Source organism: Aulostomus chinensis, chromosome 19 (genome assembly GCF_037954235.1).
Source record: "Aulostomus chinensis isolate RoL2024-O1b breed Wild chromosome 19, RoL_Achi_v1.0, whole genome shotgun sequence".
Classification (NCBI taxonomy): Eukaryota; Metazoa; Chordata; class Actinopteri; order Syngnathiformes; family Aulostomidae; genus Aulostomus; species Aulostomus chinensis.
Window position 1 is genome coordinate 13,918,772 of NC_141338.1, and position 27,664 is coordinate 13,946,435.

At 40.8% G+C, this 27,664-nt stretch overlaps 1 protein-coding gene across 4 annotated transcripts in view; it reads right to left on the bottom strand.

Annotated features, from left to right (window-relative positions):
* sfswap (splicing factor SWAP) overlaps nt 1–27,664 on the bottom strand; it is a 49,203-nt gene that overhangs the window by 16,385 nt on the left and 5,154 nt on the right. For all 4 annotated transcript variants that reach the window (XM_086187036.1, XM_086187038.1, XM_086187039.1 and 1 more), the window contains 12 exons: nt 27,276–27,407; nt 27,024–27,100; nt 22,365–22,590; nt 21,791–21,891; nt 19,966–20,116; nt 16,779–17,028; nt 16,420–16,575; nt 16,167–16,260; nt 9,154–9,220; nt 8,285–8,388; nt 8,015–8,144; nt 4,596–4,792 (listed from right to left, as the gene is read on the bottom strand). In XM_086187036.1, coding sequence (XP_086043162.1) covers nt 4,596–4,792; nt 8,015–8,144; nt 8,285–8,388; nt 9,154–9,220; nt 16,167–16,260; nt 16,420–16,575; nt 16,779–17,028; nt 19,966–20,116; nt 21,791–21,891; nt 22,365–22,590; nt 27,024–27,100; nt 27,276–27,407 — 1,685 coding nt within the window. The remainder of the gene's footprint in view (nt 1–4,595; nt 4,793–8,014; nt 8,145–8,284; nt 8,389–9,153; nt 9,221–16,166; nt 16,261–16,419; nt 16,576–16,778; nt 17,029–19,965; nt 20,117–21,790; nt 21,892–22,364; nt 22,591–27,023; nt 27,101–27,275; nt 27,408–27,664) is intronic.

The window sequence follows — 27,664 nt, forward strand, 5'->3', positions numbered from 1 at the left end:
AACCAAAACTATATCATTTTTGAGGGTGAGACTAAAATGTTTGAATTTAAGTCAATGAAACTAACTCATTCGGAAGTTTTTATTATGACATCACCACCAGCGCCACTTTTCTGAGTCTCAATTTCATTTTTCAAACTGCTCATGTTTTTGCTGCTGTTTTCATTGCTGTGTCTAATAACTTGTGGAGTCTGAACAGGGCTTTTATATGCAAATGATTAATTAAGCCAGAGTCTACTTCTACTTCTTTGCTGTCAATGTTAGTGTCCATTGTTTCAACCAAGCTAACGCTACTCTCTTTCTCTGTACAGTCCTTTAAAAAAACAAACAAACAAAAAAACAGTATCTGTCATCAGTGTGCCAATGACCTGAAAGTTGGAAGCACCTAGAGGATTTATACGCTCTGATGGCCACAGCAGAAGTCACAGAACATCTGGAGTGGAGTGACGGAGTTGGCGTGATAGTGACAGAGGCCGGCCCACTGCCACCTGGCCTGACAGGCAAAAGGCCAGTGCACCACACATGCAGCGGGCTCACACCAGGACCTGACATCCAACATCAATCAAGGAACACATGAAATAAGAGCCATTAGATCTTTCTTACACTTGAAAATATTCCTACCTTTTCCATCCAAATTAAATACGACAGATAGAGGGATTTTTATTTAATTTAGCATTGCTCCTGTAAACTGTGCAATGGGGATTTTTTAAAATCATTTAGCCCATCATTACCACTGGGGTATAATAATAGAGAAGAGGGAAAGTAGTGGACAGTAGAAAGGAAAGTCTCTTGAATATCTTGGTTGATTTATGGGTGAATATTCCTGTCGCGATGCAGGGAGATAAAGCACAAAATGTCAAATGTCCTTCCAATAAAGGCCTGAATCTTAAACAAATGAGCAAACATCCAGACCTTGATTAGATTTTCCAACATTTACTTTTTCAAGCTTCCAACTAAAAAACAAAACAAACAAAGAGACAGCAATCTCTTAATCTCGAGCATCAATGCATGGTAACACAGGATGAAAATCCCTTGCCCACAAACTGGAAACGACTGATAGAACGGCATATGGTTGAAATGTAATATGCACAGAAGAGACAACCCAAGTTAAAATGGAAAAAAAAAAAAAAAAAAAGCAAGAAAACAGAGTGTGACATCAGTGCATGAAGGTGATGATATCATCCTCCTTTGGCATGAATGCTGAGGCGGGTTAAACGCTGGGTTATTGAGCCAAATGTAGCAATTAGGATTTTGAATTTACTTCAGAGTTGACCGCAGCTAGTGTGATAAGAAGATAAAGTTAAAACCGTAAAAGTCGAGAGAATTAGACACTGACCTGAAGGTACAAAGGTCTAGCCAGGCATGTAGGATTAGATCGTTTGATGTAACGGGAACAGTAGGTTCCCTGGGGCTTATTTAGCCACTGCCACTGGTTCATTACTTGGAGTAATTTGGGAGGGTGAGTTAGCAAAGCAGCTTAGTCAAGGTGCCGGAAATAAAAAAAAAAAAAAGTGAGTGGGCAGCTTATTAGCATTGAGCATGCATGTCGAGGAGGCAGCTAAGAAGGCCAGAGACTCTCCAAATACGTTCAAATTCCTTTATTCAAACCATAGATCAGTGATTTTTACTGGTCTGTATGCCGGCCAGTACCAACTATTTGTGTAGCCCCTTACTGTATATGTGGTTGTACATTTGTAACACCGCCAAACCTCAAATGAAATGTAAAAAGGAAAAAATTAAATAAAATAACCATGATAGGACGAATGCTGGGTCCTGAAGAACAAGTTCATCTGTATTTTCCAAAGACGTCCTTTGTTTTTTGTATAAATCAATATGTTGGCCTAAGCAACTCCCCAGCCCACTTCCCTCAAATCCACATGGCGATTCACCGATGAGCAAGTCATTAAAAGAAAGCCTCACGCTGTTGCCACAGCTGCACGTTTCTGATTTCAACAGTCGAGCTGCAGGTATGCCTGTCAGCTCAATTACACGATGACTGAAGTTTGTGGATGCACTCGTGAAGGGTGACATGGGAAGTGTGACTACATCACCTTCTTTCCACAGCCTTCTGACGGCTGAGTAGAGAACTAACGTGGTGAAACAGCTAATCTGGCATTCATTCTTGCTTTCCACAGCAATAGCCCAGGAGTGTGGAGGTGAGAATGTAAACAGGGTTTTAATGTCCCCCCTCCACCATCACCACCGCCACCACCCTCAAGCTCTCAGTAAAAGGCAGCAAGCAGTAGACATCACCTGAATTCAGCAGCAACAACCGGAGCACTGCAGGGATCTGTGCTGAGCCCATTTTTCTCCATGCTCCACTGTAATGACTGCAGCACCATTCTAGCTCGTCTCACAGAAAACTCTTTCGCTCTGGACTATCACAGCAATGCTCCATTGTTCATCTCAGCAAAACAGAACCAATAGTGGTAGGTGCTCCATCACTTCGGCACCTCATCTTCATCAGTAATGACACAATTGAAATAGGGGGGCAGCGTCAAATATCTCCCACCGCACAATAAACTCAGCTTCTCCCAGCATACTAATGTTGACGTCTTCTCCTAATAATGTGCCAAAGTTTTGCCCTTCTCTGCTGCTTCAGGGATTTCTTCAACCTGTCTCATTCACGCGCACTTGCACACACACACACACACACACACACACACACACACACACACACACACACACACACACACAGCTGCCAAGATAATAGGTCTCCAGCCTCAACTGCAGGGCCACCACATGCTTTGCAGACACACAGGGCTTCACACTGCACTGCATTCTGGGCGCAGGTACTTACTGAGAGAAGTCTTGTTTTATGTTGATTTGGCTGTTGTGTTTTCTATTGTACTTCATGTATTTATGTCTGTTGCTGTTGTGTGACGATGTGCGTTGTGTGAAATGTGGATTTACGTTGTACAGTGCTGCGAAGAAGAATTTCCTCACCGCAGATGACAATAAACTATTTCCACTCTGTACACAACTCTTTCAGGCACTGCCTGAGTGTACATACGAGTGCAATGTTATGAATATCATCTAAGGGCAGTTGTCTGAAAAGCACCTTCTTATTTCACGTATTGAAATGATTAATGTGCCTCTACGACCTCTACAAGTGACGGCTTTTGAATGTTCGGATCAGTAAGAAACACTTTCACCTTCAGCCGTGGTTGGACGAGATGACTTCTACTCTGGTTAGTTTTATCACGGAGACAAACACCTAATAAACAGAAAAAAACGTCTTTGCAATTCCGCTTAAGCTAAAAACAAAAAAGGCACAGTTGCATCGAATCAATGAATCTCTTCTCTTGAGGAAGCAGTCATGAAATATGATGAGAAATATAATTTGACCTTGTTTTTAGAGGAGATGAAGTAAACGCATGCACGCACACACACACGGACAACTAATCAGTTTCAATGTGATAGCAAAGTGGCTGCCAGATCAAGTCAAACTTTTTCAGTTTGTCTCAAAGCGTGTCCTCTCCAAGCGAAGGTTTCCAGACACACTGACAGGCAGCACCTCTCAAACCTCAAAACTGGTTTCTTTGGCATGATAAATGTCTGAGCAAGTAAATGTTGTTGGCAATTATTAAGCAGGTAGAAAACTGATCAAAACCAGCAGTAAGGGGTCAGGTTACAATGTTGTATTCAACTTGTTATTCAAATAAAGAATTTGATCATCAGCTTATTGATTCTTTTCTTGCAACTTGGCGTATCCATATTTTCTTTCAAAAATATTATTTTCCATTTTTAAACTTAGGTGATACCTCATCCAAAAGCTGTATTTTGCCTTTCAAGTACTCACAAATAGCTGTCTTGAGCTCACAAAGGTGTTTTTGGACTGCAGCATTGGTTTATTTGTGACTTCAAAATGCAATAAGAGCCAGCGATGGATGTTTAGCTCGGCAAATCATGGCTAACAGCGACAACAACGAAACAACAGCAGAGCTAAAAATGTCTGTTGACGGACTCTGACGTGCATTGCCCTTTATCATTCTGGTTTGTCACCTGTTCACGATAGCACAGAGCACAACCAGCTGGCACATTCAGAACCAAACAGTCACGGGAGGGCCAAACCTGGAGGGGTTATTCTTTCTTTGTGGCACAAATTGGACAGTGTGCTTGAGAGTTTGAAGAATGGATATTTATGGACAGTGTTACTGTTACTAGACATCAGTCTCCATTAGCTTCAAGCTAAAAGTCCATGGCTCTTTATGCATTCTGGAGTCATAGGGAAGTGATGCAGGAGGAAAACAACTGTCCTACACAAACATGTAGAAGCATTTCTCCCTCTTTGTCCGAGGTCTCTAACTGTTTACACAAACACAAATGTGCCTCTTCCTCTCTCTCTCCTCTTTGTGTGTGTCCCTCATCCTTACATGACAGGCAAATACACTTTTTGGGAGCGATGCATCACTTTAATGCAATAATTCAATGCACAAAGTCATTATAGAGCCCTACTCCTTTTTTTTTTTTTTTTAAAGTTCTCTATAAAGCGTCATACATTGCCATGTGACTGCCTGAGCAATGACTGTTGACTTGGTGTATGTTCCAACTAAAGACACGCGGAAACATAACCACAATGACAAACATCGGCCTACCTCAAGCTGTGCAGATAAGTCTAGTTCAGCTCTCTTGGCCTCAGGCCCCCCCACCAATGGGCTGCGGAGCGTTTGAAGGAAGAGTGCTGCCTTCCTCTTCCTCTCTGCCTGCAACTGTTTCTCCTTGGACTCCTTAGATGCCTGAGCCAGCTTCTCCCTGGCTGCAGCTGCAAGACGATCTTCCAGTTTCTGCTTGGCTGAGGGCAGCGAGATGAAAGGGTAAAAAAACCAGTACAGATTATTGTCAATCAGCCTCCTTTGTTTTTAACACAGCTAGATACATCTCTGCAGGATGGGGGTGAGTGGGGAGAAAATAATGGCGAAAAAAGGGAAGGGGCGGTAAACACTCTTCTTTCTATTCAACCCTGTCGAAATATGTAGTCTTTGAAAATAAGAGAGTAAAAAGGAGAAGCAGGATGATGGGTAGAGCGAGGAGAAACTAATAACTAGACAAACCTAGAGTAGGGAAAGGAAGAAGAGTGGAAGAGAAACCATAAGAGAAAAGGATGATTAGAGTTATTTCCCACTCTCGCAGCCGCATTAAACGAAGGTGACGTCTGGCATTTCATCTGTGCTGCAGATTGACAAAGTCCCTGCTCGAAATGATAAGGGCTGACTAAGTTTCTGGTGGCAGATAATTTCATGCAATTCAAGATTTCTACAGAAAAAAAAAAAAAATCCAGGCAAGAGGGAGCATGTGGGAGGAGAAGGAGACAGACATCTGCATGACAATGGGGGTGGAAAATATTCACGGATTTGAGAGATGAGGGAAGGAGATGTAGTGACAGAAGCGGGTGGAGGACAGATACATGGGGGAGAGCAGAGAGAGCAATGGGGTTGAGTGAGAAAGAGAAAACAAGACGAACACTGAGGTGTAAAGAAAATGCACGCTGAAACCACGTTGTTCAAGTAATGCGAGCGCCGGGTCTACAGTTATCCCTTCATGGTTTAAAATAGGCCTGCTAAATAATTTGAGAGTACAGCATGGAAAATAGCCAAGTGGAACAGAATCTGTCTGTAACCCAGACAGTGAAAGATTTTATTGATAGATAGATAGATATATAGATAGATAGAGAGATAGATAGATATATAGATAGATAGATCACACTCATCAACAAGATCTTCTACCAAATCCATGAAACGTCCACTGGGGGAAAGTTTGCAGTCCAAACGATTCGTGTACTCATCACTGGAAACCTTTTCAGGTGCGCGTGGCTTTGTTCCAGCCCATCAATACGGATTAGCATTCTGCTGTCTGCCACCGATTCTCCTGCTATCAGATCAAGTTCGGCCTGCTGACCGACAGCCACTTTGCCACACAGGAAAGCCAATTCAGTCAGCTATTTATTAGGCTCTTTCACCGACGGCCTGTCAGCTCAAAAAGAGACCATTACGCTTTGAGACTGTCTGTTGAACCTTAACTGGACCTGTCAGCCCCCTTGATGGTGAAAAGTAGCGCATTTGTCTTGTCGCTTCATCGTTTCAGCCTCTCGTTTGCAGCTGTCTCTCTGGTTTAAAGGAGATTATTAGATGTTTGCTCTGTCCGTCTAAATCTTATAAAACTCTACAATCAGCATCTTTTAGGCTTCGAACTCTCTTTAGATTGACTGGTTGCACAGCTGACAAAGACTGACACTTCAATTATGTGTCACTAGTAAGCAGGTTCATATTATTGTATCACAATACAGAACAGAAAATAACTGTATGGAAGGAAGAGTTGAGAAAAGTAAAACCGGCAATTTACTTCAGATTAAAACATCTCAATCAGCCCCTTTCAAACACGCAGAATAAAATAACTTCATTGCTATGAATCATGGCTCACTTTTATTTCTTGCAGTTAAGGTGGCATTATGGAACTAAAAGGGGTTATTATATTTAAGTATCTCTGCATCCTAATCAAGCTTGCTAAATGTTCTAAAAGACTAACACTGAGGATACTGAGGTACGTTTAACATACTACAGGATGGCGCAATCCATCCAACTGCTGATAAAAGATTATCTTTAATACGATGATGATCTCGCTGATGTTCTGTTCAACTCCAGAGGCAAAGATTCTACAACATAAACTAGAAACACAACCTTACACAGCCTTATCTTTATCGTTTGCCCTTTTTTTGGATTAGGAATGAAGTATTTTAGATTTCACTGAGAGGCTGAGCATCTGCTCTAGTAATTACAGAGTCATTAGCTGTGATGAACAACCCTCTCGAAGCCACACAGCCGTGATTGTCTTTTTGGGAGATTATTTTTGGCATCGTTGATATCGACGGCTTCTGTGCTGATAAATAAGGTCAAATCGAGTCAAATGGGCCGAGTGAGAATCGCAGAAGCATCTGCTGGCTGGCAGGTTTTTTTTGTTTTTGTATAGAACTGATATCAAAAGGTCTGTTTGGAATGTCACTGAATATTTCAGCTGCCTTGTGATCATTCAAAGACGAATGCAGAGGAGGAGTGAAGCTGTCAAACCTTTCTTTTTTCAAGATGTGAGGGATGTGATTGCAGATTTTGTTGGGTGTAACAGGATAACAAGATGCAATGAATCAACTTCATACACAAGAGCTTCCAGCTTCAGGCGAGAAAAAAAAACTCCAAGTTTTGAAATGATGCTTATGAATGTATAAAAAAAATTAGAGAACTAACTAATTTTGAGGCTAAAATGGGCAGCATGCATATATGCACATTATTTTTGTTGAAGAAAGCCTCCGTGTTATATTCTCTAACCACAACTGAGACAGAAACAGAGAGAAAACATCTACATTCGTCTTTTGGGAAAGAAATACGACTTGTTTACTGTACTGCTCTGCTTGTCTCTTACTGGAGGCTACAGCCTGTTGAGAGAATTTATAATTCACACACACTCGATTTATTTATCTCCTCTCCTCTGGTTTTTCCTCCCAACTCCTTCTCAAAAAGTACCAGCAGGCCGTTGTGACAGAGATGTCCTATAAGCGCTTATTTGCTGACGACATGAGGAACAATCGAATTTGAGCACACTAGGATTTAGTAGGCATGCAGCTGCAGTTTGGACAGAAATAGGTTCTGTCATAAGCACCATCAGACACTGGTGTTTATTAACATTTTGTCATTCGTACAGACAGAATGAGGCGGCTGGTCTGAGAGCTGACAGAGAAATAAGGCCTCGTCAGATCAAGACTGTGTATTTATCGAGTTTGAAACATGACCTTTCCAACTTGAGGGTAATTAAAATGCTACTTGAACTTATTTGTGGGATATATTTTTGTTTGACCTTTACTGAGAATCAAAGAACAATATATTCAGCAAAGACTCCCCCCACCCCACCTTATTTCTGCATAATAACCCAGAATGTAAAAGTGCAGCATCTCAGGGAAAGCAGAGCAGGATAAATAAGCACAACAAACTGCATAAATATACTAAAAATTCCACTCCTACATGTGTACCTTGTTTTGCCTCCAACTCCTCCAAACTGAGGCTCGGCCTCTTCTCTTCTGGTGCACTGACTGGAGGAGGCTCCTTGTCAACAATTTCAGCTCCGTCAACCACAGCTTGCAGCCCCTCACCTTCCAGCAACTTCAAACAGACATGAATGATCATTTATACTTTATTTGTTTATGCCCAGCCGCTTCAAGGTACCAACAACATACTCTCAAAAATCAGTTTTTGAGTCATAAACCAAACCGTTGATCTATACTTGCAGTGTGTGAACTAACTTTGTCCTCATCAGAGTCGTCGTCCAGCCTAACTCGGTTCTTCTCCAGTGGCAGCAGGTCATTTTCTTTTGCCTTGATGGCAAAGCAGATAGGGGCAAAAGAAGCTGTGGGAGCAGAGAGAGATGGATTCAGAATACCATCCTGGCCTGCTTTTCATATCAAATAGGAAGTAAAACGCAAGGCTACTTCTTGACGACGACGAAAAACAGACGGGACACAAAAGGAGAGGGAGGATAAAGAGAGGCAAAGACGGTAGAGAGAATAAGAGGAAATGGGAGAGACGTAAACGAGCAACAAGACAGCAAAGAGTCAGATAATTAGCTACCATTTAAATATTAAACAGCAATGCTGTGTCACATTGATTTCTACTGTTATCAAATGGGTCTGCCCTTGTAGATATAGGAGAGCGGACAGTGTGGCTGGTTTCCTGGACAAATAACCATAATATCGCACCTCGATCCTTCTGGTGGAAGACTGAGACTGTTTGTTTTCTCTGGCCCACTCCATAACCTGTTGCCTCGTCTGAGTGAAAGTGTGTGAATTTGCATACATGTGCATGTTTATGGCTCTCAGCGGAGTTGTGGTAAGCAAACTCTTTCATCTCCGAATAGACTTTCAGCCCCACATCACCGATGGAAATTGCTATCATAAATACCAACAGACTCCCAGACACGTTGTTTAACAGCAGCATATGTCATACACACAAACAGGGATACACACTATAGTAAATACGCAAGTACAAACCCACACAAAAGGCTTTGCATCTCATTCACTGAATGAACTGGAGAGCGGGAGGACGTGAAAGAAGCAATGCATTCAGTCTAATTGTGTTGGGTTTTTTTTTTTCCCCCCTTCTGTTGAAAACCTACCTTTTGTCAGCTTGGAATCCTGGACCGACTCGTCTGACTGAAGCTTACCATCATCACCTGCCTCCATCTGGATAAGGGGAAAGAAAGAGAAAAGACACGCAAACGCTAAATGTATTTGAATCAAATCCCCAGTTCCTATTCATGCATGTCCAATTCATCGAGGAACAACACACCATATTTTATTTTCATAAAATGATTTCCTACAATGGGAAAACTAGTAAGACTGTAACAGATGGAAACCTGTTTGCCCAAATAGTTGTGATGCGGGTTCATTCGCAGATATTTGTAATTTTATGAAGTAGGTGTGTGTCACGATTTCTATTCCAAATCGAAAATTGGCCGAAACGGCATTTTCCCCTTAGTTCCTCCCATTATTTTTTTCTTCTCTTCACCGCTGCCCCCCTCAGCATCATCCAACGGGCTTTCAATTTAAAAAAAAAACAACAAAAACAACAAAAAACCGACAGAAAGACACCCCTGTAAGAACATTAGCATTGGCAGGTAGTAGCTGCAACCACAACTACGAGACTCAACTAGACCTCCTCTCATCTTTTCTAAAATCACCAGTGTGGAAATATGACGCACTGGCTGTGGAATACGCCTCAATTAAACTGTGAAACAGATGCGCAGGCGGCAGACCCTCCACACACATGTTAAAATACCTGTCAAAGTACTTCCGATATATACGCGCATCTTTCTGGAAAAGTCTTTGTCTTTGATCTTTCACAGAAACACAAATGACTCCTGAATACAACTCTGTTATTCATAGATGCATTAATATTTTGAGGGATTTCCAGAGGCACAAAGTCATGTCCTGATTCAATTTTGCCATGTCACTAAATGCTGCTCAAGGTCACGACCTTTCAGTATTATGTTTCTTCTTCTTCTGTATGCCTTTTTCTCCTTGTAAATGACCTATCTGCAAGTAAAGCTAGGTGCCTCAGAAGCTTTTAATATTGCAATTGGGTAGAGTTTAATATTCCACTGTATGGTCTGTTACACTTCACTTCAACAAAGTATCTTCACACAAACCTTGTAGCTGGGCTTTTGTACTTAGATAACCAGAGACCCACCAGCTGAAAGGGTGGTGATGAAGACAGTGCCACAAGAGAGAAAAAGTAACGTCATTGGTACATTTTATCATGTCTAAAGAATGCTTCAAAGGAAACTTCCTACTATTCAGCTGTAATTCGGCAAAGCACTTTACTGAGGCCCAAGAGAATAGAATTCTTAAACTCTAAAATCAAAGCTGAGAGAAGCGGAAGCGAGAGGAAACTCACCCAAAAACATCTGTGGAGACGGCTGGGATAAGCATAAATTTTGCCCACACACACACACACACACACACACACACACACACACACAAACACATCTAAAGATGCTAGTGGTGTGTATGTTTACATGAGTAGTTAGTTGCAGCACTGTAACACAACAAAACTAGAACGTTCTGAAAGTTAAACTCCACCACTCTTGTGTGAGAACATGTACCAGGAGTTCATAGCGAGGTTGTAAAATCGGTGCGCTTGAGAGATTATGAGCTCTGCCAACCTTGGCAAAATATCAGATTCCAAAAGAAACGGGAAGATCTAAAAATGTGAGTGATGAGTCATCCACTCAAGCGCAGGTCTAGATCATCTCTCACACAGCCTCAGTTTGACCAGTGCTGACAAAATTATGTTGTTTCTACATCACGGTTTTGTTTAAGTCACTTTCCTCAGAATCACCATTTAATGGTCGGGCCTAATTGAACCATAAACGCAGCCCATCATCCAAATAACCTCCCAGTTGATGCTTGTGCACAGAATTCAAATCCAATCATATTATGGTGATATTTCCGACCAAGAAGAGTGCCGTCTTGATGAGTTAAATTGACTGAATCAAGGATAATCTTGCAGTGCCATGTGTCCAAATTTAGTCATCTTGGAGAGAGTCAGAATGCTGTCATTTATCTTTAATTGGATATAAAAAAGGTTTTTTTAAGGTTTTCCGCTCAAATCACACACATGTTGTCATGTAAAATAATTGGTGTTTTTTTGTCAGATTTTTCAAACACCTGTGTGTTCCCAGAAGCAGGGCAGAATCTCAAGCTTCTTTTCTTTATTTTTTAATCAAGTGACAGAACAGATTTAAAGCCAGTACTCGAGTGCTACAAGAGAGTGACTTCTATCCAAAATTTGTTTTGAGATCAAAGTGTTACACAAGGGGATTTTCACCAGTCAAGCATTGAGGAATATTTTCAAACTAATATTTGCTTATTACAGTACATGTACATGTGTGCTGATGACGGTGTATTCTTGTCTGTGGTATAAAAACACAACTAGTCCTGGATGACAATGTATGAAAAATGTTTCATTCTGTCGATAGTGCTAAGACTGGTAAAACAGAAAAGTCCTCCAAAGTACACATTAAGATTTCTTATTTCTGCAGAAAAAACAACTATTGTTTCTATAAATAGAATTGTTTTGGATCAATAGGGTTTGGCACGTTTATTTAGTCAAATTAGGTATATTTTTTTCTATTTTTCCATATTTTGTTAAAAGGTTGTTTTTTTTTGTTTTTTTTTAATCATCACAAACATGACTGTGTCACATTAAACCCTAAACCTGTTCATCTTCTATCTGTACACAAACATGTTGCTGCAAAGTTTGTACACACAAAATACCACATTGTGTGCTGATATCAATTTTAGTATTTTCCCGTCGGTTCGACTGGACCACAGTGAACTGGGGCGTAACATTAGCTGTGAAGTTAGCCACAACTTCTACCCTGGCTAACTTAGGCTTGGGCTATAAGACGGATCAGTGACTTTAATTTTCATGACAACCTGCTTCAAAAACTAAACGAACACGCACAAAAAAAAAAACCTATCCTTTTGTCATCATGTAGCTGATAACGAGAAGCGCTATCTGCATCACAAACACTAGGAAGGGTTCTAGAGAGAAAGCAGGCCAGCGGTTTGTTGGAGCACCCTGAGATGTAATGGGTCACACTCGTCTGCACTCTGACAAGCTAATGCATTTGATTAATCAAAGACAAATTCTCCTTACTAAACTTTCTCAGCCACTTATCATTTTCCTTTTTCCTCACCGTGACACAAAGCCAGCACGACAAATCCCGCTTAATATTAGTATGCATATGTGTGTATGCGCTTACGCGTGCACATTCACAATTGGAGTAAAGACACGAGAGCAGTTCTGTACTGACTGGTACAAAATGAATAATGTCATAGAGGCCTACAAGTGCCAAAAGTGCAGCGTTAGACTAGCAAAAAGGGTGCAAAGTGAATTAAACAGCATGCAGTAGTCTTTCAAAAAGGTACCCAGACACTAGCAAGAAACTGGTAGAACTAGAAACTGGTACCTTTACATAAGAATGTGTGTGAGTGGGGTTTGACAGTCTGTGGCCACCTTATAAACTCTTCAAGGTTAGGTGTTCTTGGCCAGGAAAAAGCATAATAACAAGGATGGCTGTATAGGTCATCTGCCTTTCAGGCATGAGTGGAGCTGTCTTTAGTCGGGCCACATAGAGGTGTGATTCTATAGGAGTTGTTCCAAGTGGATCGACTGAAAGGAAATGCCAGGAAGTTATTGATGAAGCCACACTGTTTTTCCTTTGTTGTATGCAGTAACTGCAAATGAATGAAACCAAGAGCAAGTACATTTCAAGGTTTGGAGAATCGATTGCAGACATTATTAGTTTATAAGTCTGAGACAACAAACTCCATATAAGAAAGCAGGTAATTCAGACCAGTATAAACCCAAATTAGAGGTCAAATATAATCATGGATTGTACGGTACAACAGACCAGGGAGAATATTCCACAAATTCTTGTTATATTTTGAGCCTTATCAATTAACAAGGCTCTTTTCATGTCTGAGCAGCATTTTTTCCCCAAACACTGTTGATGTATCATGAACAATTTGAAAGATGCAAGTGAATGCTGAATGAGATTACACTGAAGCCAAACTCAGCTGAATAAAGTAGGATTTGTATTTTTATTGACTTTATTTTCATGCTTGGGAAGTACTTGGTGAAGTATCATCTGCCTGGTCTGTTTCGCAGCAGATCCAGGTCCGTTTTCCTATAATTCAATACTTTCATACTTCGCAGGAATGACATTCACCCGCCATCCAACGCTGTTGTCTTTGCTACATACATAAACGTCTACTGCACCAGGGAGATGCAGAGTGTGGTCAGGGAGGGAAGTTACTGCTGATTGAAGGTGGGATACTAGAATTTTAATGTGGATGAGAGACCGGCCTGCTCAGGTGAGGGAGCACTGACAAGAGGTGGGTGGGAGGGTGGTAAACACTGTACATGCAGCACTCAGTTGGAGGCAAGGCTTTGACAAAGATCTAATCGGATAAGACCTTCACACATAAGTACACGCAGCTGCAGAGAGAAATAGGAAAGCAGTTGACAGCAACAGCCTTCTACAAAAGCGTATGTAGCATTTGGACTTTACAGGGAGCAGCAGCTGCCTTGAGGTTAAGGAGGAAGGCTTGGTACAGAACATCAGCGGGTGCTGCCGGGGTGACAACCCACTGCTTCGGTATTTGTGTGCTCACTATATCAGGACGGGTCTGAATTAGGGCTGCAGCTTTCGATTCGATTCAATTAGTTATCGAGTCATCAATCGATTATTCTGGTGAGTAATCGAGTAGTCGAATAAGAAGTATTGCATCATCTGCAATTTTTGCAGACACCAAGGGAGCCATTAAAGTACAACAAAAGCAATAAAAATGTTGATTTTTCAAAAAAGGGAACAATTACATGCAAGATTTGTAATTGTAATGAGGTATTTTTACATTGTGGTATTGATGCTTTTACTTAAGTAAAGGATGTGAGCACTTTTTCCATCACACCAGGTCAGAAATCAGTGTTTCAGTGCCTCTGTGGCTCAGTAAGTAATGCTTTATTCATGGCAACGTCCCACATTAAAACACGCCACCACGACATGATCTCTATTTTTGGAGATGCGCACCTTTCTCGGTCCGTCAAGAAGGTAACTCTTTATTTGCACAACTCTCCCGAGATTTGCGTCCATTGTTCTACTAAAATAATCAAAATCACAAGAACTTTTGCGCATCTCGGGTTCCCTTCTTGAACAGCAAGACGTTACACTCTGCAGTGTTTCACACACACAGACTTCATTTGTGGGGACACTCAGGTTTTGGCATTTTTATTTTTTTTAATCAGTCCAAGAAGACGACGGCATCTACGATTGATTAGTGATCAGTCTGCCCTCCTCTCCTCCCTCACCAGTTCACTCTGCCTTGAGAAGGTCTGACAGTTTCTGACAGAGACACAGACTCTCCAGTTTAATGTAAAGGCCTCCTCACAGAGATGTTTAATCTTACAAGTACACCTGGTTGGTGTTGATGATGTCATTCACCATCACGGAAGTTTCCACTGTTTTCATAAACGCTGTCATTAACAACAAGTCTCCTCCACATGCAGCTTTCTGCTGTGAAAACTGAACCGCGGGTGAATTCATACATGGAAAACAGAAATAAATGTGAGTTGGGTTTTGGGGAGACTTCATAAAACATCCTGCTGATTGATGAAGAAAGTCAGCAGCTCAGAGGGTGAGAGAAACACACTGACCTCCCCTGTGTGTGTGTACTGCATGCGCGTGTATGGAAGAACTGCATTGATGCAGAGAGGAGAGACGCTGCAGCCCTGTGATAATAAAATAGATCCCAACTTAAACTTAAGCTTATCCATACTCTGATCTTGAATAATTCAGCTGCTTAATACCGAATTTCAGTGCCCATCCCTACACGCAAAGCAAAGTACAGTTCAGATTTAAACGAGGCCTCGAGGCAAAAATTTTCCCTCAAGGAGTTTTAGTAATTGAATTACTCCAGTTACTCCAGGAATAGATTCCGCCCTAGTCTGAATCACAGTCCTTTCTTCCCTTCAGGGTTAAATAAAGGAAAAAACAAAAACAAAAAAGATACACACTGACAGGTAGAGTCCTCCCAGATTTTAAGTGGAAATGAGGTAACTACACCAGAGTCTGAATGTGTTTGTTCCTAAGCAGACCAATGAAGCTGAGGACATACACAACAACATATGCTTCACTTAAACTAACAGAGTGCTGCCTCTGTACTCATGACCAAAACTTACCATCTTCTGTCCTCGCTGTGCAAACTTGACTTAATGAATATCGCTGTGCAAAATTCAATGCTCAGAACATTTGTTTACCTCTGCTGAGAAGGTAATGTGACCAACAGTGGTTGTTTCTTTGTAACCATGACAACTCAAAAAGTTGGTATGATTTCAGGAAATGTGGTGAGATGATGGAACTTAAGTTAGGGAACGGATCTGGATCTGATGATGTCCTGTTGGACTGGCAGAGGGATGCGTTCTCTGTGTGTCATCTAGCTTTACATTGCCTGTACAAGTGAATAAATAAATAAAATAGATTTTATCAAAAAGATGGAAGAGGTTTTTGTGTCAAACAAGGCTACTAATCTCCCAACCCAAAGTCTGGGACACCAAGCAGTGACAGTGGAAGCATGAACAACACCACCTGCAGCTTCAGACATAAAACACTGTCATATCCTCTTCCTGACAAAAGGTGTTGCACTGATTCTCATCTGAGTAAATTTCTCTCATATTTCTGGTAACTGGATTGGATAAATCTATTAGGATTTCTTCTTGCTACTAAAAGTAGAGAGGCATTAATGTTATTTATATGAATATATTTTTTATTGCTTTATTGATTGTTGTTGAAACGACTCCCACGGCTGTGTTGCAATGCATCGTGACAGGGTTGAAACATACTGTACTGAATCACTGGCTATTAAAAACGCATTATATCTGTGTGCATGTACCGTGATACATACTGAATTGGTCTCAGTAGGAGACCCACCATTTATCAATATCAACAGTCATGGCTTTGTGGTAGTTGAACTGGGTAAACTGCATTAAACACCACCAAAATACTGCCGAGTGTCATAGTGAGGAAAAGAATATAAAATGGTTAAGAAAGCTTGACAGTAATACCTCTTGCGAGCCTTTGCCCTCTTTCTGCATGAAGTAATTCTTCTTGTACTCGTAATAGGTGTTGTACTGATGCCAAGACTGCAGAAAATCAAACCTGTGATAGACAGAGAAAAGAGCACACAGCGTTTAAGACAAGAGGTGAGCACTCGTGATGAAGAGGTTTCTACATTATATAAAGGGGAAGTTGCTGATAGGAGTTCTTAAAAGCAAGACCTGACATGATTAAAACATTTATTTTGATGAGCACACTTACCGCGGATCATTCTTGGCACGGACACTGGCTTCAAACTTTAGACCATTCCTTGCAACATACTCAGCCAGCTTGTCTATGACAGGCTGGATGTCAGGGGGCGGGGGGATGATGGCCGGTGCTGCCGGCGTGCTAACCGGAGCTTCAACTTTCAAAGTGCTTTTGGGAGGATTGAAAGAGATTTAACAAGATTCAGTCATTAAAATGCTGTTCTCTGCTCTTACTTGGGTCTAAAGATTCAATTAAATAATTTATTCTGATGATAATTATTCATAGTCCTTGCCACCAAATGAACGACTAAAACAGGAGACATAAATCAAGAGGGGCATGCGTCTGTGTCTAAAGTTTCTTGAATCCAATACCTGGTTTCTGTAATGGTGACAGGAGCAGCAGAGAGGGTGACCTGCGAAGGTGCAGCAGCTGGAGGTGCCATGGCAATGGTTTCAGTCGGGGTGGGTGTAGTTCCAAGATGAGGCAAAGCTCCAGCAGAAGTAGGGGGGGTCATCACAGCTGAGGGTAAATTATTGTAGTATGAGGTGGCATCTACTCCTGGGGGAGGCGGGGCTAAGCAGAAAGTTCCATCTGGCAGCATGTAGTACCCGTAGTACATTGCTGGAGAAGAGAAGGAAACAATTACAGGAAATCTCTCTCATAAATGCTTCATTCGTGCCTGAAGTTGGACAAAGTGTTCTGTCAGTGGTCCATGAGGATGACATCACAGTTTTACATCAGTAGTTTAGACATAAGGCCGATGCTGCCTTTCTTTGTGCATATATGAATCGATGGGGTTTTAAAACATGGACACAAAATACCATCTACCCTATAGAAGGAACACAGCGTTCATGATGCAAGTGCTAAGTCTATGTGGCGCTACTTTACCAATGCTTGGTACAGTGTAGGTGAACACTAAGAGCTGAGAAACAGTTTCTGTATCAACAGGTCAGGAAAAAAAAGTCTTCAGCCACTAAAAATGGAAATGGTCATATCAGGCTTGTTAAGAGAGTGTAAAAACAACACATTTGCCACAATTGGGCTCATTCATTGTGTAATTATGTTGTCAAAGCAGGAAAATGGAAAAGCTGGATGAAAAATATCGGCCTGTATGACTGCTGGAACTTTTCTGAGAAGGTTTTGAAGTACTCCAAAAACTATAACAGCTGTGGGACAAACAAAATCTAGCGTATGAACTTAAAATTTACTGTTGTTGAGTTGCTAACATGCTCAGATGGCAGAGTGTGTGTCAGTTCCACAGGATGCAGATTTGAACATGTTACTGAAAAAAAAAGAAAAAAAGAAACAACAGCTTGACAACACTTAAGCAGCAGCAGAGTAAAGGGATAATGTAAGCAGCCGCGTTCTTATTAGTCTGTGAAGAGCAACACATCATCGCGGTCGTTGTGGTGGGAACACGAGCAGCGTGGCGTAGAGGCTCAGTATGATCTGTTCCCTATGTGCTGCAGTTGGTTCATGCTGTCCTGTTCACTGTCATGCTGTGTCATTATTATGTGATGTTATCATATGTCAGCAATGGTAATTAATTTAAAACTGTAAGTAATCATCTGCCTTGTTGGTGTGTGCGTATAACAAAGACCCTTTGTTGAAGTGAGGGAGACAGAAAAGTGAGGGGGGGGGGGGTAACCCGGGGGATGTGGACAAAGTAAATGGTCAGTGTCAATGTGGGGACAGTGTGATATTAACACAGTCACAGAGCTTGTTAACTTTAATGGCAAATCCAATTTTCTCTAATCAGGAAAATGGAAAACTCAAGTACAAGTTCTCATTTAAAAAGTTCGTAACATGCGTTATAGCCAAGATAAAGACTTGTAAGATGAGTCAGCGGGGGGCCAGAAAGGACATTCAGTTGGACGGTTGCTCGGACAAGCAGGTGGTCAGATATACGGATGGTCAACTGACAGACTGGACTGAATTCATTTTATATCGATTTTGGCTGTGTTTTTATGAGCAGTTGCTGAGGACACTTGTGATTGTCAGGGTTAACGGGAGTGATTACAAAACAGAGAAAGGTAACCCCCAAGGTCTGTGCCAGCCCAAAACACCGGAGACCTCTCTTGTAGGATGAAGCCAAAGCACGGCAGCATAGCTGGGCAACTCACCAGCCCCCATTTTGAGCAAAAAGGACATTAAGTGGCTTGGCCCTCTGTAACAAATTTTACTAACATCAACAGCTGTACTTCTGAAGCCAAGATCAGGTCAAAGACACCCCCAACAACTGTCTCAGGGATGAATAAATCACAGTAATGGACAAGTTAACACTCACGGGTCAGCTGGGCCAATAACCATTGAAGCAACCATTACAGAGGAGGATGAACACATTCACAGAAAGTCACAGCAGCAGTAACGTAATAATGGAGTCATATAAGGTCTATTTCCAATATAATAACTCCACAAGGTAGGCATTCTTTTGAATTTTATGGAAATACTATAGTTTTATTCATTAAAGCTGTATCGTGTCAATTTGTCACCATCTACTGGCCATAAAAGTTATTGCAAATGTCAACAATGTGCCATGTTATCTGTGTTTGAACTGCAGTCTAAAGATCCATGAAAAATCAAACTACTACGCTGACGTATTAAAAAGCTCGACACTTTCTGAGTGTGGATCACTGGATGACGTCTTCAGCATCAACAGTAACAGCTGTGACATGTTGTCAGTCTAAAGCCTTCTTGTTCTTCTGCACCTGGATGTATCCCTAGAAATGCAACAGTAAACAGTGGGCTGATGGATATTCTTTAACTTGGTGGTTGAAATATAATCCAGTCAGTATTGAACCACTCAGAAATGTTCATTTAATGTAGTTCCTCCAAAAGGTTCCTCGTTCCAGGGGAATGTTTCTTTGAGTGAACAGGGGCTAATGTGGTGCATCTTTTGAATTCCCATGTGCGATTCTTTAGTGTAGGTACTGTATGGTTCAATGTTTCAACAGCATGCTGTAAAAGCTCAGTCGTTTGAGTTTATGTCCATTAATTAAAATCCCTACCAGGGAGTCGTAACTCAAATCAATTGGGTATATAAAAAAGGTATATAAAACCTCATCTAAATCTAAACCATTGCAGTCATGAAATAAGTTTGTGATTTCATCCTGAATACAGATAGTAAACAACTTCATCAGAGGTGTGCGGTATTTTGCTAACTGCCTGGAGCTCATGGAAAAGTTGGCACATAGCAACTTAACTCTGACAGGGCCTGTAACCAGGTGGACTCTGGAGCCTGGGTCAGGTCCTCTGGTTTTCATGAGGCTGGGTCTGGGTCTTTTCAATTGTCTGGGTCTTTTCTATTGTCAGCATTTTACAGAAGGCAGCTGTATTATTGACCAACAACAGTGAGAGAAGACGAGAAGCAGAGAAAATGGCTCATTTCCCAATGTCAACATCGCTCTCACAGATGGAGCTTTAACACGTAAAGTAGAGCAGAAAAGAACAGAGGAGGAACAGAGGGAAATTAAAAAGTAAACAGAGTAAAATAAACCTGACTAGAGCAAACACAAGAGTAAAGTCTATATATTGTATATTTTTAAAAAAAATACTCACGGTCAGCAGTGTAATGCACTGTTGGGCTGGGTACAGCTGGCTCTACTATTTCCTCTGGTTTGGGTGCAATGGTGGTTGTGCCATTTCTTTCCTGTTTGGCTTTTCTTACAAGCGCTGCCAGAGGATGATCCGGGTCCATCACTTGTAGTGGCTGCAAAAGAACAAGGCAACTTCACAATGATGGTTAAAAGAATATAAAGAAATAAAAACTACAATTTAAAAAATCCGCCTCCACAATCTTGAATAGCTGCTCACACCCCATTTGTTAGTCTCCTTAGTTGATACGATTAATATAAATGAAAGTTGACAAAATACTCTACTCCTCTAAAGGAATAAATCCACAGCCTTTACACACTGTTATACAAGAAACTATATATTTTTGTAGCATTTGCAACTGGTCCCCTACATTCAAAGCTCCGATGTTTTCTACATTGTTTCTAAGATTTACGCAGTGTTGCAATACATCATATGAAAGATGTATGAACTGTACTGTGCCTAATGTTTGACTATTTAAAAGATATCTAGATGCTTCAAATCATATGCAAGTACAGGGGTGGTGCAGCACAGGAAAGCACCAACAACCAATGTATCAGCATGGAGAACAAACAGAATATAGGTGTTACATAATGCAGTACACTTGGTCAATGTGAGACATGAGTTCAGGTGCATTTAAAACATTATAAATGGAGAAGGCATTATCAAGTAGAGATGTCTTGATTAGGTATTTTTGGCCCCGAGTGCTTCAGTTTTGGGGAATGCTCAAAGTTGGATTCAGTTATTTCAATTTACTTTACTGTTTGGGGTTCATACAATTTTTTAAAAAAACAAATATGTGTCCATGATGTTTCCAGGACTTTAAAGAAAAATTGCACCACCATACATTCTCTGAAAGGTCTTTTGACATGTGATCGTAATTTTTTTCTGAATTATAAGCAAATTTCCAATACTTCTCTGAAATTTGCTGACTTTATTCATTCTTTTTCAACAACTTCTATTAGCCCTTTTGAACCCTGAATGTTGATTAAAATGTTGATGAAAAATATGTAAGTCAGAGTGAAAGAACAATTACTGCCAACTTAGTCTGAAAACTTATTTATAACAAGCTACTTGACATTAATATGGAGGCTCTGTTTTCAATCGAGAAGATTTAATTACTGATGTGACGGAGCGGAGGTTTATCCTTCACAAGGAAATCTTTGGACGAGCACAGACATCTAGTGTGGGGAAGCACTTTATATACAACATCAGACAAGTTCAGCTTTGGCATGACAGCAGACACTCGTGGAATTTACATTAATTAGTGGTAACTGATACAAGCTTCTGCCAGAATCATTTGTCCTTTTTTACCAGTAAAAATAACAGACAGTGCGAGCTGAGAAGTTCCTACCTGAATGTTTGCAAATGATAATTAGCATCAGATCTTAGGACCCAGAAAACACCTCGAACTGGAGCAGCAATAAAACTTCTAAAGATGAATCGACTAATTTTCACTCCTATGTTTCAACTTTGTTTTAACTGCTTTTATCTGTGCTTTGGACTCTAAAAAACACACTGAGCGGAATTCCTGTAGAGCCAGGCTTCAGTAAAGGAGAGGCATGAATAGCTGGACCAAGTGCACAGTAATGGAAGGTTCAGATTTCGATTCGCTTAATCTTAACAGATGCTGATCCTGTAAAGTCCACCCTGATACTGGATTGGCAAGGTACATCTCCACTATAAAGAGATCTTCAGTTTCACTGCTATAGATAAGCAGCCAATATAATGTAACGACTGTATCAAACCACTGAAGCTTCACAATGTCTGGCCTACGCTCTGTTTACATTACCTTCATTAGCTCTTCCAGACGAGAGCTCTTTTTAGGGGCGAACAGACTGGGATGGAGGTAATTGCCGTCCCCGTCGTCATCTGAATCATCAGAATGGGATTCTACAGAAGAATAGTAACAAATAAAAAAGAGAGAGTATTAAAAACATAATTGATCTTAATAAAGGTTATTATCTACGATTCAAGATGGTTGGTTGATGGTTGGTTTCACTTCCTGATATATCTGCATTAATTACAGCGCATGGCACTTTATGACTCTTGAAATTTAAAAGGACAGTTCAGACCAATAGTTCAGCTGACTGAGGCTCACTCAAATTTTTTTCACACACTCAGTAGGTTTCAGTCAATGTCAGTTGGCTTGAACTTGTGTGTGTGTGTGTGTGTGTGTGTGTGTGTGACCCCAGTGACCCTGCATTATGAGCACAAGCATGGCTTGCAACGCGCAAGAATTCTGCCAATCAATATCGTCGTTGGTAAGTAGAAAATAGGACTCAACTTAAAAAACAAACAAACTGAACTGTCCCTTTAATGTAGCACTAAACCGTTATGGAAAGACAGTATACTATTTCATTCACCTTGTGGCTGCTCCTGCTGGCTGGCCGAGGCAGTGTTGTACCGACCTTCCTTCATGGCCCGCAGGATGTGTTTGTAATAAGGGTTCAGGTAATGGTCAAAACGAAGGAAGTCGAACTGGGAGTTGCCAGCTTGCTTAGCTTTCAGCACGATCTCAAACTGCGCTCCCTGTTGACATACAAAGTTGGCTGTCCGTTCGATGATGTTGTGAGTCTTGACGGTTGCCGGCTGAAAAAAAAAAAAACAGTCAGGTGTTGAGAATCGTCTACTGACCAGTTCGATAATTACTTTCTTTTTTCTGAAAAACAGTCAATTTTTGCAGAGAAAGAGTTAAATACCTGTTGTTGTGGGAGATAAAAATATGAAAGCAAATCTTCACAAGCAAAAAGTTGATATTGTAGGACAGATAACTGTCAAAAGCTACATTTTTAACTTATTAGGAATACATTTATTAATTGTGCTTCTATTCGTACCAACATTTTCCATCATTATAAACTAATTAACATCAGGAGAGAGTAGGAGTGATTAATGGTAACGGTAGGATGCAGGCCTGACACGAAACACCATCAAACAGCCTGCAAGCATCATTCATTCTCCCTCTGCTGCTGAAGTGAGGAGACTCAGTGCCACTTGTTAAAGGGGGAGGTGATTTCCCTCAGACTCTACAAAACTTTAAATGATGAAACAATCTGAAGATAATTAGGCTCAACTACTAGACACAAGTCTTCATAATGGGCTTGTTCGCGACAATCTTCTATTTGCATACTGTGTTTTATCATTATATATATCACAGGGACCAGGACAAACCTAGCAGATAGCTTTTAATATCCAGGTGGTTCTTGATTTTGTCTGCATTGTTAGGCGTGATCCTGGTTCAGTTTCCTACAAATTCATTTCCAGTGCAGTGATTGTGCCTTCAAAATAAAAGCAGCAATGGCTGATTACTATTATGGTTTTGCCACAGCTAGCTTTAACAGCATTACTGCGAAATACAGGCCGGGACTCTGTGCTATACATATACATGACTTCCTCACCTCTCTCCTGGTTTTACAAACATTACCCCCTCTATTACCACACAGAATACCTAAATCTTCTGACTTATGACACGCAAAGGAAATGTTGTGGCCCAATCTGAGCCAGCTGGAAGTGTACACGGACCAAAGCAATGCCTTCCAAAACTTTGAAAAATCAACATTCAAAACTAATCTACAGCAACCCCTGTTCAAGTCAACCCTCCCTTTTTTATAGCGTGTGTGCATTTTCAGGTACAAATACAGAGACAAATATGTCCGCCTGATCCAAGCTGTGTAAAAGGACCGATGACGCAGCGACATCGGTTCTGCCTGTTAAGGACAAGTGAATCTGACTTCTCAGATATACGATTGAAATGCGACGCACGGTTTATGAATAACATCATACCAAGGACACGAGCCATTTTTATCTGTGAAGTGCTTTCATACAAAGCACTCTTATACTCATTGTGATGACATTAATTCTGGAAATACACATGGGGTGGAAATCAGTGGAACAAGAAATAGTCCATTATTAATTCATTATTGTTCCCCTTGTGTGCTTTCAAAGATTAATTATTGTCATTACCTAGAGAGTACAAGTGCAGACATGTCCGACCAAACTCACATATTGCATCAAAATGAAAATCATAATAAATACCACCTTCCAAGACACTGGCAAAAGAGATGCCAGTGTCAAATGCTAAAAGACTATTATTATGTTCTGAGCTGCCAAGAACTTCCTGACATACAAGGACCCTTCACACTCTAATTGAGGAACACTGCTATTAGTAGAAAAGGAAGGAGTGTGTAATGATTATTTTATGTTGATGTGATACACACCAGAAAAACACATCCCCACCCCTGTGACTATAACTCTGCAACACCAAAAGCTAAAAAAAAAAACAACAAAAAAACCTCAAAAACACAATTAAGTTGTAATGGCTATTTATGTGAGAAAAGAGTCCCCTTGCCTCAGTCAACTGCTGTTTAACAGTAAAAACACTGAATCTACTCTGACCTGCCTGGGACATGCTTTGCATTTCAATTGCTGATTAAAAACTTTGAAGGCCATTAAAAATACACTAGATAACTAGATATATTATCCACAAAGGCTTTTCTTTTCTTTGCTGGAAACAGCCTTAATACTGCAAATATCGGAATTCTTGTAATTTAGCAAGACAGCACAATGTCCCAGGTAGATTCTGGTCCAGACATTTTCCTGCTCTCGGCTCATTCCACCCGACATCTCCGTCAGGTCTGTCCATTAGCAAAATCAGAGAGGAAAGTTTATAAGAATAGTCATAACATAAACAGATCACCTACCATGTTTTGGATTTTTTTTGGTGTCTTTTTTACGTCCAGGAAGGGATGTACTGCCTATGCAAACAGTTCATGGCGACATTAAAGCTTATACACAGTCGTATATCTTTATTATTTAACCAATTCCAGATTTGTCATGCATCAATCACTTGAAGCTCAATATCAGTAAAACTGATGATTGCAGTAGATTACCAGAACACAAAAGGCTGCATGTCCTGATTTTTCAGATTGTGGATTGAGACCAGCTGTAAAAAAAACTAAACTGGACTCAGACACTGAAGCCCCTGTTAGGAAAGGACTTGTGTTTTTGTGGAGACTTGCATTCCTCAGCAGGGCACCAGACTTCAGCTCTTTTGTGGTGCAGACCAAATCGCTTTGATCCTGTCAAGTGTGCAAAACTATTCAGAGTTTAGGTGCTTCATTTCAGTATCTGAGGAGTTCCATCTTATCTGCATCAGTGAGCCAATAAGCAAACAGTATGCTTCCACATTGCAAGACAATCATGATGTTGTGCGCAGCAGAGACTGGGCTCACTCTTTGCCCAAGAGAACAAAACAGAGGCTTCATTTACTGACAGTCGACGCAGACAACGTGAGGTGCAATTATATGTCTGTTTTATGAAATCTTCTTATGCACCAACTTGTTTCTTACAGCTATTTTAGCCCTAAATTTAGTCTTACAGATAGAAAGCAAAGCCTGATATCTGTATGCATCTCCTTGCTCCCGACATTTATAGTCTACCTCTTGTAACCATCCATCACTCATGCTTGCAAAAACTTAAATGTAACAAGAACTACACAATAGATGTCAAGAGCAAGCACAAATATGGGAATGAGAACATTTCATGAATGAGGCCCATTGCTGCCAAGTCCGGCTCCGCCTATCCGTCAGCTTTTACAAAATCTCTCCCGCAGATTATGGAGGAAGACTGCACTGTGTGTGGGATTTTAAGAAGGTATTGTTTAGTTTGCGTATAGCAAACAAACGTGTAGAGCAGGCTTGTTTGTTACCAGAGACAGCAGACATGTTGAGAGGTGATGGGTGAAGCCTCTGTATGCAGCACAGCATTAATAGACACAACTTGACTGTTTATTTGAGCTGAAAACTACCCCTCCGCCACCATTTGTTACTTTGATCAAGAAGGCATGCTACTCTATAGAGAATTGAGTATTTATAGTATACAGTTTAGAGAATGTTAAAGATCCAAAACAAACCTGACAGAAGAGCAGCACTGAGAGGCACAATACAAATCCATCTGCTGCTTCAGCACCACAGACAGCGCCATGGATTTATCAGCACACAGCACCGTTTAAGGCGTCTGATATTTCAGAGCCACAGTCGGAGCCATAGATTTTAACTTATACAAACCCCAAGTCAGATAGAGCATCAATAAGTCAAGCAGACGAGACCAACAAATTCCGCTAAACAAAGCCCTGCACTCTCCACTGGTGCTGAATAGAGCCATCGAACAGATATTGATTAGACCACCCTTTACAAGCTAAACCTTCCCAATTCTGAGGAGAGTCATCTGGACAGAAACATTTTAGGGTGCAATTTAGAAAACTGATTGATTAACTGATGATACATTTCTAAGACAAAAATCAAAACAAAAATAACCCATTGAAGCAATAAGTAGGAGATTGGTGATGTTAGCCACGACACAAGAAAGCTGAGATACAGATTTCCATTCGATGGATTTCCAAGTATTACAACTGCACAACTTTTAAATGCACACAAAGGTAGTACTTATAAAGGCTGCTTGTATGAGACGACAACATGTTTACAACAGGGATGGGTGTGAGTAATCTCTTCCTCCAATGTGAGAAAACTTGATCTTTTATTAATTTTTTTTGCCCATCATGTCAAGCTGGATCCTGGATCAGACACTCAACAAAAATCCCATCTAATGCGACATGTAGCTCCAACAGTTTCAGGGAATACTATACCCACCCTCCTGGTTTTATCATGACTATATAGACATAGATATATATTCCTCTTCTTTAACTTGCTTGTAAATGCTTGAGGCAAACATGATGACTGGCAAAAACAAACTCTTTCATCCCTCATTCCAAGAGGAGAATAAATTCCTTCAAGAACAGATAAAGTCTTAACATCAAATGTAACTGTGATTATATTCGATTGACAATAGGCATCAGTTATATTTCAGTTGGCTGCATTATAAAATGCTCCCCCCTCATGTAATTAATGCGATTAATCAAGCTGCAAAACATCACTTGTGCCTTTCCCTGGATTATGTTGTGTATTTGTACCATATCTATGACTAAAATGGGTCATTAGCAGTAATTTGATGGGTTAGTTACTACTCACCAGTTCCACATCGGGGGGAATAGCCAGCCCTTGGGGAGCAACAAATGGTTCCTCATTCTCTTCAGGCTCTGCCTCCTCTACACAGGAGAACATTAAAAAAAAAAGATTAGGTCAAACATTGTTAGTTACATTTAACACCTGATTATTACATGCCCAGTTGATCAGTTAAATGACAACCCATACTAAATTCATGATGTTTTGTGAGGAGAGTGTGACAAACAAACTTGTGTTAGTAAGTGTGCGATTTCTCACCGGTTTCCTTGTTTGCGTCCTCCTCCTCTGTGGGCTGCGAGGGGTCATAGTAGTCAGCGCTGTATTTGAAGGCCACTGCATTGTAGGAGCCTTCATCAGCCAGAGCCTCACTCAGACGTTTGTACTCCTCCTCTGCAGCACATGTGAAAACACATGACACGACAGTTTACTCCCAAGTCACATGTCAATCCAAGTACACTGCACATGTATCTGCTTTTATGGAACCCTGGATAAGACGCAACATCCCATTACTAATTATAAAATGTCAATTATCATAATGAAACACCAGCAGAGTCACAAGAAGGCAGGGAATGCTTGATGACACTTTAGTGTACTTACTGAATAATTACTCAATTATACAGTATCTTATTAAGGCTTGCTCATGAATA